At 34.8% G+C, this 19,574-nt stretch overlaps 1 protein-coding gene across 6 annotated transcripts in view; it reads right to left on the minus strand.

Annotated features, from left to right (window-relative positions):
- The window catches only part of SPDL1 (spindle apparatus coiled-coil protein 1), a 50,203-nt gene that overhangs the window by 11,455 nt on the left and 19,174 nt on the right, over window positions 1-19,574 (minus strand). For 2 of the 6 annotated variants that reach the window (XR_006778545.2, XM_045792082.2), the window contains exon 12: window positions 19,494-19,570. The exons of 3 other annotated variants lie outside the window; for them this stretch is intronic. Coding sequence is in view for 2 of the 3 variants with exons in the window: in XM_045792082.2 (XP_045648038.1) it covers window positions 19,494-19,570 (77 nt within the window). In the remaining variant the exon portion in view is untranslated. Of the gene's footprint in view, window positions 1-18,659; window positions 19,571-19,574 lie in introns of those variants that run through there. One more of the 6 variants, XM_045792081.2, reaches the window with a different exon arrangement.

Consider the following 19,574-nt stretch of genomic DNA (forward strand, 5'->3'; position numbering starts at 1 on the left):
TTTACCCAAAGGTACAAATGTAGTGTCCAAAGGGACACCTGCACCCCAATGTTTATAGCAGCAATGTCCACAATAGCAAAACTGTGGAAAGAGTCAAGGTGTCTATCATCAGATGAATAGATAAAGAAGATGTGGTAATATATATAAAGGATGAATACCGACCATCAACATTGAGGTGGATGGAACTGGAGGACATTATGCTGAGCAAAGTAAGTCAGTCAGAGAAGGACAATTATCATGGTTTCACTCATATGTGGAATGTAAGAAACAGTGCAGAAGATCATAGGGTAAGGGAGGGAAAATTGGGAAGTCATCAGAGAGGGAGAAAAACCATGAGAGACTCTTAACTATAGGAAACAAACTGAGGGCTGCTGGAGAGGAGTTGGGTGGGAGGATGGGGTAATTGAGTGATGGGCACTAAGGAGGGCACGTGATGAGATGAGCACTGGGTGTTTACTCAGAGTAACTGATGGATTCTTGAACACTGCATTTGAAACTAATGATGTACTATATGTTAGCTAATTGAATTTAAATTAAAAAAAATAAAAAGGAGGACAGCAGAAGACATGGTGCAGATGTAGACTGATAAGTGAAGGTGATAGAAGGAAACAAAGGTTATTCTTTTCTGAGAAGCATTTGTTTCAGCATATGATGAGAGGTGGGTGAGAGCTGAATTCTAGAGCCAGCCTAACTAGGTTCAAAGGAAAACTCCTTCCAGTACGAGCTGTGTTACTTTGTTCCTCAGTTCCCTCATCTTTAAAATGGAGATATTTTGCAGCATCAACTTCAGAAAGGTGAGGGGACTAAATGAGTTCATACTTGAGAGCATGTAGAGCATTAGTATTTATCACATAAACATGGACAAACGTTACCTGCTATTTTCCCAGCAAAATATGAAGGTCATCAGCTGAGATTAAGGAAGGAAAGAAGGTAGAGAAAGAGAAGTGAAAGTTATCTTGCAGAACTGGTATATGAGTGCTCACTGGTCATAAGATTAAAGTGACAGAGTCAAGATAACTGCATTTCTTCTGCCACATTTAGCTATTTGGGCACAGATATAAATTAAGCTTGTGATTCTCTACTCTGGGTGCTGTAAGAATCACCTGGAGAGCTTTTAAAATTTACTATGTCTCAGGTCCTCCTCTTTCCCCCAGATTCTGATTAAACTGGCCTGGGATGGGAGTCCAATAGACTTTCAAAGATTCTTATGTGCAGTCAGAGCAGAGAAGCACTGGAGTAAGGGAAGAGCTAACTCAGTTTTACTGAGTTGGGTTTAACTGAGGTTTAGGGGTCTGTCCAGAGGAATTCAGAGGAGGAGAGATCAAGGGAAGGATTAATTATGAATAATAGAATGTAAGTTAGTTAAGGGAAAAATTGAAGACTTCCATGATGGACAGTAGAAAATTGGTAGAGCCAGGGCTTGCAGTTCCCACTGGAGTAGAATTGTTGATGTGGAAGGTACTCTAGAACAGAAATAGTTCATGATCATATATCTTAACCCAAGTGCCAATACATTGTAAGCCCTCAGATGTTTTACATAACACCACAAAAATTTAAGTAATTGAAGTACACCATGAGAATTATTCTTGTTCTTGTTCCTAAGAAGTTATGACTTGAATCCAATTGACATAAAGGGGTTTTGTTTTAAAAGGAGTTCAGTTAGAGAGAACGAAATCTACCATATCTAATTTAAGTAGGAAATATTGTATTACAGTGTAGTACGTGGGTCACAGAATTGATGAGGGGGCTAAAGCAACAGACACTGCTTTTCCAGGAAAAACTACCAAAGCTACACAATGAAACTGGACTTAGTAATTTTTGCAACTGCCATGGTTGATATTCTCCTTTTATAGTAATTCAGCAAGATAAACGACAAGGAAAACCATCAAATAAGAGATACCAAATATACACCAATGCAATCTTAAGTCATTTTACATGCCACTAGTTAAGAGAAATAGAAAAGTACTGAGTGTTGAAAACTATGTCCACAAAGTCAAGAAACATGAAATAAATCTATTTTTAGAGTTATTTGTTACTTTGTCAAATAATATGCTCAATTTATTTTTTTTCCATCATCCTGATACCTTTTTAGGTGAAGGACCTCTAAATTTAAGACAAAGGGTTCCACTGTTAATCTTAAAAAATGTCCAATAAATATGACTTACCCTGTAATTATATTTTTTTCCAGATTAGCAATTAAACCTATTGCTTTAAATTTAGAGTATTTCATTTGAAACTTTTTGAACATTATTATTTGAAAATGTAAGTAATATATAGTTTAAACAGGAGTTTAAACTATGTTTCCCAACTTTGTGGACAGCTTGCACAGTAAAAACGGCTCAAGCCAATTATCTTCTCTTTACTTTTTTTTTTTTTTTTTTAAGATTTTATTTTATTTGAGAGAGAGAGAGAGAGCAAGAGAGCACGTGTGAGAGAGAGCATGAGCGCATGAGCAGGGGGAGGTGCAGAAGGAGAACGTGGGATCATGATCTGAGCAGAAGGCAGACACTTAACCGACTGAGACACCCAGGTGCCCTCTTTACTTCTAAGGCACAACTCCAAAATGAAGTGTGCTTGCTTGCTTTCTCTCTTGCTCTCTTTTCTTTCTTTCTTTCCTTCCTTCCTTCCTTCCTTCCTTCCTTCCTTCCTTCCTTCCTTCCTTCCTTCCTCCCTCCCTCCCTCCCTCCCTCCCTCCCTCCCTTTTCTTCCTTTCCTTCTTTCTAAAAAAAGAGAGGTTTTCACAACTAGAATCTAGAGGAAATGTAAATAACAGATTAGTCAGGGTTAAAGAAACTCATTGTAACAGGATAGGAAAAACATTGTTTCAAAGAGCCATCCCTTCATTTAGGAGAAATCAATTTTTAGGTTTTAAATTTCACCGTTCTTCTTCTGTTTTGAATTATTCTTTGCCTGTGCTTCTCTCATAATTTTTTTGACTTTTCTTTGCCCTCTTTTTCCAAATAAGATCTCTCAAGGCTCATTAGAAATACCGTTATTGAAAAAGCACATGAGATGTGGGGTAAAAATTTCTGGAGTTAAAGTTGGGCTCTAAAGAAAAATTACCTTGCCTCAACATTTACATCTGCATTCTTAAACACAATGGCACAATATGATCTCTGGAAGCATCAACAAGTACTTATAGAAAAAAGTAATTGATACACAAGGCTAGTATCGATTTCACAAGTCCCAATGTTCCTAATAGGTCAAAGTGAGTTAAAAACATTTCAGGTTTTCTCATCTGTATCTTGTATCTCATAAACTTCTTGTAGATTTTATTTTAATTAGCTGTATATTATTGTCTTAAAAATAACATGTAAATTTTAATATCCTATCTGGAAACAGAAAAATGTATTTATAAAGATTTAAAAAAATTGTTATTTCTGTTAGGTGGAGATGGGGATCAAGATTTATTTTTTCTTCATACATTTTACAAATTGACCCAGGATTATTCTTCAAAAAGACTATCTTTTCCACACTGCATCTGTAGTGTCATTTTTTTTTTTTTTTTTTTTTTGTCACAAATCAGGTGAGCAAATGTGTTTGGTTCTGTTTATGGATTCTCTATTCTCTTTCTTTGATCTGTTTTCTACGTTTGCATTTACATCACACTAAATTAATTATCATCTTGTAACAGATCTCCATATCTGTTAGTGTAAGTCCTCCACTTGTTCTTTAAGATTTCCTTGGATATTCTTGGCCTTTTGCATTTCCATGTAAATTTTTTTTTAATTAAAGATTTTATTTATTTGAGAGAGGAGAGAGAGAGAGCACTGAAAGAGAGGGAGAGGGAGAAGCAGACTCCCCGCTGAGCAGGGAGCCCAATGTGATGCGGAGCTCAATCCCAAGACCCTGAGATCATGACCTGAGCTGAAGGCAGATGCTCAACATACTGAACCACCCAGGCACCCCAGCATTTCCACGTAATTTTAGAATCAACTTTAGAATTAACTTGTCATATTCCAGCAAAAACAAACAAACCCCAAAAGCTTGCTGGGAATTTTATTGGAACTGCTTTGAATCTTTATTTATTTATTTATTTATTTTTTTAAAGATTTTATTTATTTATGTGACAGAGAGACAGCCAGCGAGAGAGGGAACACAGCAGGGGAGAGGGAGAGGAAGAAGCAGGCTCCCAGCCCAGGAGCCTGATGTGGGACTCGATCCCGGAACGCCAGGATCACGCCCTGAGCCAAAGGCAGACGCTTAACGACTGTGCTACCCAGGCGCCCCTGCTTTGAATCTTTAGATCAATTTGGAGAGAAGTGGTATTTTTACTATGGTATATTCTACCACTTATTTAGCTCTTCATGCCTGTGATATTTTGTAATTTTCCGTGTAGCGGTCTCATACGTCTTTTGCTTACTTTATACCTAGGCATACTATATGTTTAATGCTCCTGTAAATAGCATAAAATTTAAAATTTCATTTCTATTTGCTTGTAGCTGGTATTTTTTTAAATTATCACTGTATTCGATAGATATCCTTAGTAAATACAGTTCTTAATTTGTTTTATCTACAAAATGTGTTAGCTTTTCCACATATCCTGTCATATCATCTGTGAATAATGAAATTTAAGAACTTCTAATTTTGACACAATTTCAGACTTATAGAAAAGTTACAAGAATAGTAAAAAAAAAAATCTGTATTCTCTTTACCCAGATTCTCCCAATGTTACCATTTTACCACATTTGCTGAACTATGCCTCTTTCAATATATATACATATGTTTTTTCTGAGTCATTTGAGAATAAGGTGTGACATGATACCCCTTAACTCCTAAACACTTCACTGTGCGTTTCTTAAAAACAAGGGCAGTACAATGATCAGATTCACAGTACAATGATCAGATTTAGGAAATTAACATCGACACAATACCATCACCTAATCAAAGTCCTCATTCAAATTTTGCCAGTTGTCCCATGTTGTCACAGAAAATTCCATGTCATAAGTTGCAGTCATGAGTTATATGTCTCTTTAGTCTCCTTTATTCAGGATCAGTACCACCACCTTTACTTGTCGTTCCTAATCTCTACATTTTGAAGACCACAGACCACTATTGAATGCCCCTCAGTTCAGGGTTCAGGATGCTTCCTCATGATTATATTCAAGTTATGCATTTTATTGGCGGGAATACCAAAGATGTGATGTTATGTTTTCCTCACTACTTTGTATCAGGAGACACATGTTATCAATTTGTCCTGTTACTGGTGATGTTAACTTTGATCATTAATTATGGTCATGTCTGCCAGGTTTCCCCATGTGAATGTTAGGAGTTTTCCCATTGTAATTAATATGTATTTGTGGAGAGAGATTGTGAGTCTATATAAATATTCTATAACTCATCATACTTTCAGCCCACTTGTTTTAGTATCTATAAAAATTATTCTTTACTAAATCATAGACAAAAAAAAATTTTAATTCTATCATTTTTTCTGCATTTATTAAATGGAATTTTACTGTGACAAAGAGCTAATCTTTCATTGTTTATTCATTCATGTATTTACTTATTTATTTAAATGAATATGGGCTCATGGTTTGTGATTCTCCTTAATGACTTATAATCCATTACTATCATTTATTTAGATGCTCAAACTATCCTAGATTTGGCGAGTGGGAGCCATTTAAGTTGGGTTCCATGCCATTTTAACATACCCCCATCATTCTTTAAGTACTTTCTAATTTTCTGGGACAAGATATTCAGGGCTCATCCCATTCATTCTCAGCCTTAAACCAGAAAGCAGTCATTTCTCAAAGAAACGGTTCATTAAGTGGAGGATCATTTTAGCAGAGAATTGTATTAAGAAACAAAGATCTGGGTGCTAGATATACTAGATGTGCTAATTGTTATTGAGATGCAATTGTTTCTAAGGCTTCTCAGTAGATAGAAATACATATATATGTATATGTTTACATGTGTCTGTGTATGTACATGTGTACATGTATAAAAGTGTGTGTACACATACATGTGTATCTAAGCTTCTTTTTGTTACTGATACTTCCAATTCCAAGTCAACACCAAAGAGTTTTTTAGCTTTCTCACCATTAATTTTTAGTCTTCTCACCAACAGTGAGAAATCTGGCTCCCGTTATTCACAATACATTTAGTTATTTGGTCAATCCTTCAGTCTTTTTGCAAGTTTTCCCAGTCATTTTTTGTTAGAATGATTACCCGTAGGAGATTCCTCAAGAAGGGTCCATGGGTACAAAAACTCCTGAAATCTTACCATGTTTAAACTGTTTTCCTAAAGCCCTGGTGTCCAAAAAATAGCTTTAATACAAATAAAATCCTTGGTTCACACTTTTCCTTAAGGTTTTTTTTTTTGTCTTGTTTTAAAGGTTGCATCATTATTGTCTTTCTCTGAATGTTGTTTTAGAGAAGTCTGATGTCAGACTAATTCTCTTGCCTCTGTAAGTTATTTGATTTTCTTTTTTTTTTCTGAAGTCAACAAGGATTTTTCTTTGTTTAAAAAAATCTAATAGTTTTGAGTGTTCTGAATCAATTTTCCCAGTTTGGAGTGTTGTGGTATCATTTGCTTCTACTTCATAGAGCTCTTATTTGGGGGGGGAGGTCATGGGGGCTCATTAGTTCATAAAGTGGTCTTGTTTTCTGTTTCCTTCATATAATAGATTTATGTAGTTTTAGTCTGTTTTTGCCTATTTATGTCATGGAAATTCAGGGTGATTTTTACAAGGTTCCTAGTCAAAGGGTGCCCCCTCCTGTCAGTGCAGAGTATAGTCTTTAATAAGCAGTTTTTGCTGTCAGTGATGGAGAGTTGGAAGAGTTCTGTCTGAGTCCTGTTATTATGGTTCTTCTGTCTTATAAGACCCCACATTCTCCCTTTTGCTTCTTTTCCCCTTATTTTCCAATCTACAAAGGAATCCTCAATAAGAAATTACTTAAAGGTTTCAATTTTTGAAATTAATAAAGTTGGATTTTTTTTTTTAATATTAGGTTTACAGAAAAATAGAGCAGAAAATACAGAGAGTTCCCATAAACTTTTTCTCCCCCAACAGCAGTTTCCCCAATTATCAAAACATTGCGTTAGTGTGGCATATTTCTTATAACTGATGAACCAATACTGATACACTATCATTAAGTAAAGTGTGTAGTTTATACTAGATTGTTATTTGCATTATACAATTTTAAGAGTTTTGAGAAATGCATAATGTCATGTATCTGCCAGTACAATAGCATGTAAAATAGTTTCACTGTCCTAAAAATCCTTTGCTCTGCCTAGTCATCCTTCTCTCCATTCCCAATCTCCTCTTAAAACCCTGGCAATTACTGATCCTTTTCTTATATCTATAGTTTTACCTTTCCCAAAGTATCATGTAGTTGGAATCATATGGATACCTTCTCTGCCCTCTCCCTCTAGTTCACTCTGTCACCAGTATCTCCCTGGAAGGAGCTTGAACACATGTTTTTGTCTTTTGTGGTTGCCACCCAAGAGCTGGGCTCCTGGAATGCCTGACTCTGATAGCCAAAGGGGCTTGCATTCATGAGTCCCACAGGAACATGGCAAACAAAGAAGCAGTTGTTAACAGGCACGGGAGTACTTGCCTGTGGCTTTATGCCTGGTTTCAGTGCAGAGGGAGCAAGCAAAAAAACCCATCTACTTTTCCCATGGAAGGGCTCTAACTTACATGCCTTCTCAGCTGCTGCCTGAGGATCTAGGTGCTGGCTGCAATCCTCCCCTTTGGAACACTGACAGGTCTTGGCAAACCCTCAACTACTAGGAGCCACATGAAAAAAAGAAGGTAGCTTGGACAATTACAAAGGATTGAGAGACAACCAAGAGCTTAAACTGAGCTAATCAATAAGGTTAATCTCCTACATGAGATTAACCACTCCATAAAGACTAGAAATGGTGGCTATTTTATCTAATGCATGGAAACCAACACAGAGTCTGGGAACATATTCCAAACAAGCAAGCAAAAGATAAAACTCTAGAAACATAGTTTAATGAAGAAGAGATAAGTGGATTACCTGATAAAGAGTTCAAAACAATAGTCATAAAGATGGTCACAAAGGTGAGGAGAACGATGTACGAACAAGTGAAAATTTCAACAGATAGAAAATATGAGAAAGTGACAAATAGAAGTCACAGAACTGAAGAATATGACAAAAATTTTAGTAGAGGGGTTCAATACTAAACTAGATCAAATGAAAGAAATGATCACCAAACTCAAAGACAGGGCACTGAAATTCATCCAATTAGAGGAGCAAAAGGAAAAAAAAAAAAAGAATGAAAAGAGTGAAGATAGATTAAGGAACTTATGGGACACCATTAAATAGACCAATATTCACTCTATAGGGGTCCCAGAAAGACAAGGTTGAGAGAAAGGGACAGGAAGCTTATTCAAAGAAATAATGGCTGAAAACTTCTTCAACATGGAAAAAGAAACAGAGATCCAGATCTAGGATGTATAGACAATTCCAAAAATATAAATCCAAGGAGGCCCACACCAACACACGATATAATTTAATTGCCTAAAGTTAAAGACAAGGAGAGAATCTTAAAAGCTGCCACAGAAAAACAATTTGTTACATACAAAAGAAACCCCATAAGACTATCAGCAGATTTTTCAGCAGAAACTTTGCAGACCACAACACAGTGGTATGATATATTGAAAGGGCTGAAAAAAACCAAAATGACAACCAAGAATACACTGCCCAGCTAACGGGACCTTCAGAATTGAAAGAAAGATAAAGAGGTTTCAATACAAGAAAAAGCTGAAGGAGTTCAACACCTCTAGACTGGCCTTAGAAGAAATGTTAAAGGGAGTTTTTGAAGCTCAACCAAAAGGATGCTAATTAGTAATAGGAAAATATATGCAGGTATAAATCTCATTGGTAAAGATAAATACATAGCTTAATTCAGAATATTCTGTTATAATGGTGATGGGTAAATCACTTATAACTCTACCATGAAGATTAAAAGACAAAATTACATATCAAAAAACCATAAAACTACAATAATTTGTCAATGGATATACAAGGTAAAAAATGTAAATTGTGACTTCAAATACATAAAATGCAGGGAGGAAAAGCATAAAAATGTAGAGCATTAGAAGTTAAGTTGTTATCAGCTTAAAATAGATTGTTATAAAATGTTGTATATAAGCCTAGTAACACACAAAAGAGAAAGAGAAAGGAATCTACACATACCACTACAGAAAATCATCAAATTACAAAGAAAGACATCAGAGAGGAACAAAACACCAAAGAAACAATGAATAAAATGGCAATAATAAATCTACAGCTATCAATACTTATTTTAAATATAAATGGACTAAAATATCCAATCAAAAGACATGAAAGGATTTAAATAAAAACAAGCAAGACCCACTATCTGCTGCCTACAAGAGACTTACTTTATCTTTAAGGATACACATAGACTGAAAGTGAAGCAATAGGGGGGAAAAGGTCCAAGCAAATGGAAACCAAAAGAAAGCAGGATAGCTATACTTCTATCTGACAAAACAGACTTTTAGCCAAAGACTGAAATAAGAGACAATGAAGGTTATTATATCATAACAAAGGGATTAATCCAACAAGAAGATAAAACATTTGTAAATATTTATGCACTCAACATGGGAGAACCTAGATATAGAAAGCAAATATTAACACACCCAAAAGGAGAAATAGACAGCAATATACAGTAACGGTAAAGAATTTTATCAACCCACTTAAAACAACAGATACATCATCCAGACAGAAAATGTAACTTAAGACCAGAGGGACTTAACAGACATTTAAAGAATATTCCATAAAACAGAAGAATATACATTCTTCTGAAGTACACATGGAATATTCTCTAGGAAGATTATACGTTACATCACAAAACAAGTCTTAATAGATTGAAGAAGACTGAATCATATCAAGCATCTTTTCAAATGATATGATTCACAATGATATGGGATAAAAAATTAGTTGACAAAAAGAAAACTAGAAAATTCATAAATGTATGGAGATTAAACAATATGTTACTGAACAGCCAAAGGGTCCAGGAAGAAATCAAAAGAGACTTAAAAAAGTATCTTGAAAGAAATGAAAATGTAAATACAACATACAAAACATAAGTTTCAGCAAAATCAGTTCTAAGGGAACTTCATAGCAATAAATTAACATTAAGAAAAAGGAAAGATCACAGAAAAACATACTAAATTTACACTGCAAGGAACTAGGAAAAAAAAAACACTAAACCTGAAGTTAGTAGAAGGAAGGAAATAACAAAAAATCATAGTAGAAATAAAAAAAAATAAAAAAGATCACTAAAACTATAAGCTGATTTTTTAAAGATAAAACAGACAAAACTGTAGCTACTCTTACCAAGAAAAAAGAGAGGATTCAAATAAATAAAACTAGAAATGAAAAAGAAGACAATACAATTGATACCAGATAAATCCAAATAATCATCGAAAAATACTATGAAAAATATATACCAACAAACTGGAAAACCTAGATGAAATGAATAAATTCCTGAAACATACAACCTATCAAGACTGAATCACACAAAAAATATAAAATCTGAACAGATTACTAGGAAGGAGATAGAATCAGCAATGAAAAGCCTTCCAACAAAGAAAGTCTAAGACTAGACTGTTTCACTGCTGAATTCCATTAAATGTTTGAAGAAAAATTAATACCAATCCCTCTCAAAACACTTCCAAAAACAAAGAAGAGGAGTAAACACTTTCAAACTCCTTTTATGAGGACAGTATTACCCTGGTCACAAAATCAGGCAGGGTCACTACAAGAAAAGGAAATTATAGGTCAATATCCTGGATGAATATAAATGCACAAATCCTCAACAAAATATTAACAAACTAAATTCAACAATGCATTAGAAAGATCATTATACCATGATCTAGTGGGATTTATTGCAGGGATGTAAGGATGACTCAAAATATGTAAATCAATCAATGTGATATACCACATTAACAAAATGAAGGATAAAAGCCATATGATAATCTTAACAGATGCAGAAAAAGCATTTGACAAAATTTGACATCTATTCATGATAAAAACTCAACAGATGGATGTAGAGAGAATATATCTTAGCATAATAAAGACCATATATGACAAGTCCACAGCTAACATCATACTGAACAGTGAAAGGCTAAAAGCTTTTCCTCTAAGATCAGGAACAAGACAAGGATGCCCAGTCTCACAATTTTTATTCAGCATAGTACTGGAAGTCCTCACCAGAACAATTAGGCAAGAAAATAAAAATAAAGGCATTCAAACTGGAAAGAAAGAAGTAAAATTATCTCTATTTGCAGACATGATATAAAGAAAAACCTAAGGACTCCACTAAAAGTTTGTTAGAACTAATAAACAATTTCAGTAAAGTTGTAGGATACAAAATCAATATGCAAAAATCTGTTATATTCCTATATGCTAATAAAGAACTATCAGAAAACTAAATTAAGAAAACAACTCCATTTACAATTGTATCGAAAAGAATAAAACACCTAGGAATAAATTTAATCAAGGGGTGAAAGAACTGCACACTGAAAACTGTAAGACATTGAGGAAGACACAAAGAAATAAAATGATATTCCACGCTCATGGAATAGAGGAATTAATAGTTACAATGTCCACACTACCCAAAGCATTCTACAGATTCAACACAATCCCTTTAAAAATTCCAGTGGTATTTTTCACAGAAATAGAACAATCTCAAAATTTGTATGGAACCACAAAAGAACCCAAATAGCCACAACAATCTTATGAAAGAAGAACAAAGCTGGAGGCATGATGCTCTCTGATTGCAAATTGCATTACAAAGCTACAGTAAACAAACCAGTATGGTATTGACATAAAAACAGACACATAAATCAACAGAACAGAAAAGGGAAGCCAGAAATAAACCCACACATTTATGGTCAATTAATTTACAGAAAAGGGGCCAAGAATATACAATGGGGAAAGAATCATCTCTTCATAAATGACTTTATTTCTGTTGATCTATTTCTGGGCTTTCTATGCTGTTCCATTGATCTATTTTGTCTACTTGTTTACCAATATCACATTGTTTTGATTATTTTAGCTTTATATTAAGTCTTGAAGCTGGGTAGTATCAGCCATCCAACTTTGTTCTTTTTCTTCAATACTTTCTTGACTATTCTTGGTCTTGTGCATTTTCACCTAAAACTTATAACCAGTTTATCCATATTCAGAAGAAAACCGGCTGGCATTTTTTTCCTCCCTGTGGGAAAATTTTATTTATTTTTAAAAACAAAGCTGGGGGCATCACGTTGCCAGATTTCAAGCTATACTACAAAGCTGTGATCACCAAGACAGCATGGTACTGGCACAAAAACAGACACATAGACCAATGGAACAGAATAGAGAGCCCAGAAATGGACTCTTGGCTCTTTGGGCAACTAATGTTTGACAAAGCAGGAAAAAACATCCAGTGGAAGAAAGACAGTCTCTTCAATAAATGGTGCTGGGAAAATTGGACAGCTATATGCAAAAGAATGAAACTTGACCACTCTCTCAGACCATACACAAAGATAAACTCCAAATGGATGAAAGACCTCGATGTGAGACAGGAATCCATCAAAATCCTAGAGAACATAGGCTGCAACCTCTTTGACATCGGCCACAGCAACTTTTTTCATGACACATCTCCAAAGGAAAGAGAAACAAAAGAAAAAATGAACTTGTGGGACTTCGTCAAGATAAAAAGCTTCTTCACAGCCAAGGAAAGGGTCAAAAACACTAAGAGCGAGCCCACGGAAAGGGAGAAGATATTTGCAAATGACACTACAGATAAAAGATTAGTATCCAAGATCTACAAAGAACTTCTCAAACTCAATACACGGGAATCAATAATCAAATCAAAAAATGGGCAGAAGATATGAACAGACACTTTTCCAATGAAGACATACAAATGGCTAACAGACATATGAAAAAATTTTCAAAATCATTAGCCATCAGGGAAATCCAAATCAAAACCACACCGAGACACCACTTTATACCAGTTAGAATGGCAAAAATTGACAAGGCAGGAAACAACAAATGTTGGAGAGGATGTGGAGAAAGGGGAACCCTCTTACACTGTTGGTGGGAATGCAAGTTGGTACAGCCACTTTGGAAAACAGTGTGGAGGTCCCTTAAAAAGTAAAAAATTGAGCTACCCTATGATCCAGCCATTGCACTACTGGGTATTTACCCCAAAGAGACAGATGTAGTGAAGAGAAGGGCCATATGCACCCAATGTTCATAGCAGCATTGTCCGCAATAGCTAAATTGTAGCAGGAGCCACGATGCCCTTCAACAGATGACTGGGTTAAGATGTGGTCCATATATACAATGGAATATTACTCAGCCATCAAAAAGAAGGATTTCACAACATTTGCAGCAACATGAATGGGACTGGAGGACATAATGCTAAGTGAAATAAGTCAAGCAGAGAAAGACAATTATCATAAGGCTTCACTCATTTATGGAACATAAGAAATAGGAAGATTGGTAGGAGAAGAAAGGGAAGAATGAAGGGGGGTAAACAGAAGGGGGGATGAACCATGAAAGACTATGGACTCTGGGAAACAAACCAAGGGCTTCAGAGAGGAGGGGGGTGGAGGATTGGGATAGGCCAGTGATGGGTATTAAGGAGGGCATGTATTGCATGGTGCACTGGGTGTTACACGCAAGTAATGAATCATGGAACATTACATCAAAAACTAGGGATGTACCGTATGGTGACTAACATAACATAATAAAAAATTATTATTGAGACTAAAAAAAAAATTTTAATTTTTTGTTATATTCAGTTAGCCAACATATTGTACATCATAAGCTTTTGTTGTAGTGTTCAACGATTCGTTAGTTCTGTATAACACCCAGTGCTTATCCCAACACATAACCTGCTGGCATTTTGATTTGGATTACATGAAATCTGTATATCAAGTTGGATAGAACAGATACCTTAATACTGACTTTTCCTACCAATGAACATAGGATATTTATTTATATCTTTTTTATTCCTTTCATCAAAGTTTTATAGCTTTCCTTACATAGATCTTGTAAATATTGTTTGATTTATGACTAAATATTTCATTTTCAGGGGTCATAATGTAAATGGCATCATTTTAAATTTTAAACTCCAATTCTTTTTTTAATAATTTTTTATTAGGGGAGGAGCAGAGGGAGAGGGAGAAGCAGACTCCCTGCTGAGCAGGGAGCCCAATGCGGGGCTCAATCCCAGGATCCTGGGATCAGGACCTGAGCTGAAGGCAGACACTTAACGACTGAGCCACCCAGGCACCCCTAAACTCCAATTCTTCATTGCTGGTGTATAGGAAAGCAATTGACTTCCGTATATTAACTTGTATTTTCCAATCTCGCTGTGATCATTTATTAGTTCCAACAGGATTTTTATTGTTGTGGATTATTTAGGATTTTCTATATATGCAATAATGTCATCTGAGAACAAAAAAAAAATTATTTTTTTTCCTTCCAAAGCCATATACTTTTTATTTCCTTTTGTTGTCTTATTACATTAGCTAGAACTTCCAGAACATGTTGACTAGGAATGGTGAGAGGGGACATTTTGTATTATCCCTCATCTTAGAGGGAAAACATCTAGTTTCTCATCATTAAGTGTGATGTTAGCTGTAGGGTTTTTTGTAAATCTTGTTCATCAAGTTGAAAGTTCCACTCTATTGCTAGTTTGCTGAGAGTTTTGGATTTGGTCAAATGCTTTTTGTGTATCTACTGATATGATCATATGATTTTTCTTTAGTCTGTTGATATAACTGACAGATTAGTTGATTTGTGAATGTTGAACCATCCTTCCATACCTGGAATAAATATCATTTGCATGGCACATAATTATTTTTGTACATTGCTGGATTCAATTTGCTTATATTTTGCTGAGAATTTTGCATTTATAAGAAATATGGGTCTGTAATATTCCTTTTTTGTAATTTCTTTGCCTGGCTTTGGTATTGGGGGTAACGCTGATCTCATAGAATGAGTTGGGAAGTAATCCCTCTGCTTCTTTTTTGTATGAGATTGAGGAGAGTTAGTATAACACAAGCTCTAAATGCTTAAGAATCTGCTTATTTGTGCTATTTTTTAAATAACTGGATGTATAAACATTTGAGGTTTGCACTGGTGGGGCTTTTGAGCTAATAGGTCTCATCCTATAGTAAAGAAATAAACTAGGACCCAATTTGCACAGGCCATCCTTGGCTCATTCATATACTAATGTCTTTCATATTTTGGAAATTTGGGGGCCATTATTTCATCAAATTTCCTTTTGCACCTTTCTCTCTTTTCTCTCTTTCTAGGCTTCCTCTCACACAAATGTTGCTATACTTGATAGTGTCCTATAGGTCTCTTAGGCCCTGTTCGTTTCTCTTCATACTCTTCTCTTTCTGCTCTTCAGCCTAAATCATCTCAATTAGCCAATCTTCAAGTTCACTGATTCTTCTACTTGTCCAAATCTGCTGCTGAACCTCTCCAGTGAGTTTCTCATTTATTAATGTACTCTTCAACTCCAGCGTTTCTATCTAGTTCCTTTTTACAATTTTTTGAGTTTCTCTTTGGCATTGTTCTTAGAGTTTCCATTAGCAATTTAAGCATATTTAAAAAAAACGAATTAAAAATTTTTGTCTAATAAGTCCAATTCCTGGGCTTCCTTACAGACAGTTTATTATTTCCTCCCCATATATGGGCCATACTTTCTTGTTTCTTGCATGCCCTGAAATTTTTTGTCAAAAATTGGGCATTTCTAGTACTACAATGTGACAACTCTGGAAATTATGTATTCCCCCTCCCCAGAGTTTGTTGTAACTGCTTTAGTTGTTTCTGTGATTTTAAAATGACTTTTCTGCACCAATTTTGTAAAGTCTTGTGTTCTTTGTTGTGTGTGGCCACTGAAGTCTCTGCTCCATTAGCTTAGTGGTCAGCAAGTCATTCATCAGAAATTTCCTAAAATGTCAAAACTCAGCTGATTTTTCTTAATTGTTCACCTGATTGTTTTAAGCCCTTGATTAGTTTCCAGAGTCCAGTAAAGTTAATTCAATAATCCTTGTCAGTTTATTGGCTGATTTTGTGGAGGGATTGGTTTTTGGTGCTTCCTATACACAATTTTTCTCTGGCATTACTCAGCATTCTACTTTTATCTAAGAAAGAAGATGAAGATTCTACCAACCGATCTATATCTCTATATCTATATCTCTTATGTTAAGGAAAAAAAAAAAGGAAATACAAATCATAAAATATAAGTGGCTCCTGGTGGGAAAAGGAGGAAAGAGGAACAGAAGCTGGATTTCTTTAAATACACCTTGTTTTGTAGATTTTACTTTGGATCCACATATTTAAATAATTATTAAAAATTAAAATATTACAAAAATGTTACCTAAACAAACTATTCCCAGAGTCATACACTTGCCCATGTCTAATTAACATTTATGTGGAGAAGTTGAGATTTCAATTCAGACAGTCTAACTACAAAAGCAACAACATTAACTATTATGCTAAACTATGTGGTATTAAGAGACATAACATAGGTAAAACACCTGGCAAATCAATAAAAAATTAGCTCCAAAGGGTCTATTAGAATAGAGTTATAAGTAAGTCTTACATTTTCCTTACAAAAAAAAAAGTTTGACAAACAGACTTATTATTTTTGATTACATAAGGAAATGAATACAACCCTTATCCCAAACATGGACACGCCATGGGTACTTCAATAAAATACTCCTCAAAACTGAAAAATCTCCCACTCCTATTTTCTTTTAACACCACCACTTACCCACTCACATCAGATGTATCCTTTACCCCAGAGTCTCACATCCTATTTTGCCAAAACCTCTTGACAGCTTTGCTTCTCTAAACAGTATCTTGAATCCAACCACCAAACTTCATTCGCACTGCCACTGCCTCAGTTTGCACCTGTATTTCCTACCTGGAGTAATCAGTTTGCACCTGTATTTCCTACCTGGGGTAATCAAATGGTCAAACTAGTCTTTTCTGCCTCCATTCTTATCTTTTTCTACATCTAATTTTCCATTATGCTTCTAGAGTGTTTTTACTAAAAATAATCTCAACAATTTATTCAACCTTTTCAATTTATTCAGTAATTGCTTTGTTCTATCAATTATTCATTGGCTTCCTATCATCTACAGTGGTTTTCAAAATATATTCTTAAAACACTCAAGACTACAGGGTTGCCTCGGTTTCTAAGGATGATAAAGCAGAAGGTATGTAGTTAAGGTTCTCTTGTCATCCCTATTCTTCAACCTGCAATCACAGTTGCTCAATTTATCTATAGGATTAGAGATGTTGTTTAATGACTTTATTCTCTGAACAGCTATTTCTTCTACCTATAGTGCTATTCTCTCCATGCCTTAGGAAACCTCTGAAGACAATCTTAAAGATGACAAAAATATAAGAAGCCTACAGGCAGTTTCTTGTTTCCTTCTCTGTTCCTATAGTACTTTGCATACTCTGCTATTAACAACCTCTACCACATGTTTTTCATTACCTACTAACACCTGTGCCCTTGAACAAGTAACTTCTCTGACCTTGGTTTCCTCTTCTGTAAAATGAGGATAACTAAGTACAATATCTAACTCACAGAGATGTTGGAGGGTTAAATGTGGTATTTTGTGAAAGGGCTTAGAAGAATACCTGGACGTTGGATTTATTCGAATGTTAGATACAAGTGTTACTACTAGTAATAATAGCACTACCACTACTCATCTACGTAGGTCTATTAACCTGTGAACACTAAAGGGTTATTTTTATGTCCCTAGCACACAGCTCATAGTAAAAACTCAATATTAGAAGGAACTGATCTACATTCTATAATATGCAACGAATACAGTCAATTATTTGTTATTATCCTCAGGTTAAAATTTTTATTTCCTGGTGCCTTCAGCTACTACTTTTTGCAAGAGATATTATTTAATGTGAAATATCTAAATTCCTGAGAGTATGATTTTGCAGAAAATTAAAAGTTTATTTAATTTCTTACAAGTGGGAGGCAATTTCCTTTTACCTAATATATTTCAATAAACTTATCTAAACCACTACGATGGGCATTAAAGAGGGCATGTGATATGATGAGCACTGGGTGTTATACTCAACTAATGAATCATTGAACATTATATCAAAAACTAATGATGTACTATACCTTTGCTAACTGAATTTTTTTTTTTTTTTTAATTTATGTGTCAACTTGGTAGGGCCACAGAGCCTAGATATGCAGTCAAACATTATTTTGGGTATTTCTATGAGACTGTTTTTGGATGAGATTAACATTTAAATCTGTGGACTTTGAGTAGTTTACACTCCATAATGTGAGTGGGTCTATGCGTGCAATTAGTGCAAGTCCTGTTTAGAACAAAGACTGAGCTCCCCAGTGCAAGAGATAATTCTGCAGCAAACAGCCTTTGGACCTGAACTATATGTAACTCTGGCTCTTCCTTGGGTCTCCAGGCTGCTAGTCCACCTTGATGACTTTGAACTTGCCAGCCTCCATAATCACATAGCCAAGTTCTTAACCTAACTCTCTTTCCCTCCCTCTACCACCACCCCCTCTTTATATATAAATACATCCACCTACAGTATATATGAAATTAAGCTGTAGACCAGGCTATAATCATTTAAAAGAAAAGAAAAGTCTTTATTTGGAAAGTTTGGAATTAAAAATATATATTATATATGTATATGATTATATAAACTATGTAGTATATATATAAAAATTATATGTGCCAGGGAATTAAGAATCTGTGAAGTTTCGCTTTATTTCTTTTATCCCCTTTTGATAACAATGTGTTATCTATACAGAGTAAAAAAAAAATAGGAAGGGGATAAATTATTCCAGTTTTATTTTAAATTTCAAAATTATATTTTTCATACGCTTGAGACACAAAATTTAAATCATGTACATGGATACAAAGATGGACATAGCTACTTAAAACACTGACAAAACCCAGTTACAATTATAATATATATTTTTAAACCAAGTTTTCTGTTTTTATAATATAGTGAAAAACTAAGTTCAATAAAAAGTACATAGAAAAATATAAGTTAATAGTTAATTTTGTGTTCTCTTTTCAAATATGTGACTTTGAAGATATGTGTTAATAACACTTTAAAAAGTCCATATACAATGCAACAAATAGATTTATAACACTTTCCTTCCGTTATAAGTTTATTCACTGTAATTCACAGAGGCTCCAAGAAGAGTCATCATTTAAGGAACTCTCCTGGTTAGAATCACAACCAAATTTTGAACATTTGGTCACAGGAACATGAAAATGCCAGGTCTTGGCACAACAGGTAGAAAGAAATAATCTACAACGTTGTATATTTCAGATAAAGACAATCTTAACTAAGATCCAAATCAACTTTTTGGGCAAATGGTACCTTACTCTCATTAAAGAAAAGTCCTTATTGCTGAGGGCACTGGGTCTCTGGAGTTGATTTGGAAGACACATATAAAATAGGGTGTGATTTCTTACAAGTTTCCTTTTCCAATTTGCTTGCAGTTTCTTTCCCTTCTTTAACTTCTGTTTGAAGCCTTGATTCAGCAGCTAACCTAC

Source organism: Ursus americanus, chromosome 15 (genome assembly GCF_024610735.1).
Source record: "Ursus americanus isolate L20-20 chromosome 15, mUrsAme1.1.p, whole genome shotgun sequence".
Classification (NCBI taxonomy): Eukaryota; Metazoa; Chordata; class Mammalia; order Carnivora; family Ursidae; genus Ursus; species Ursus americanus.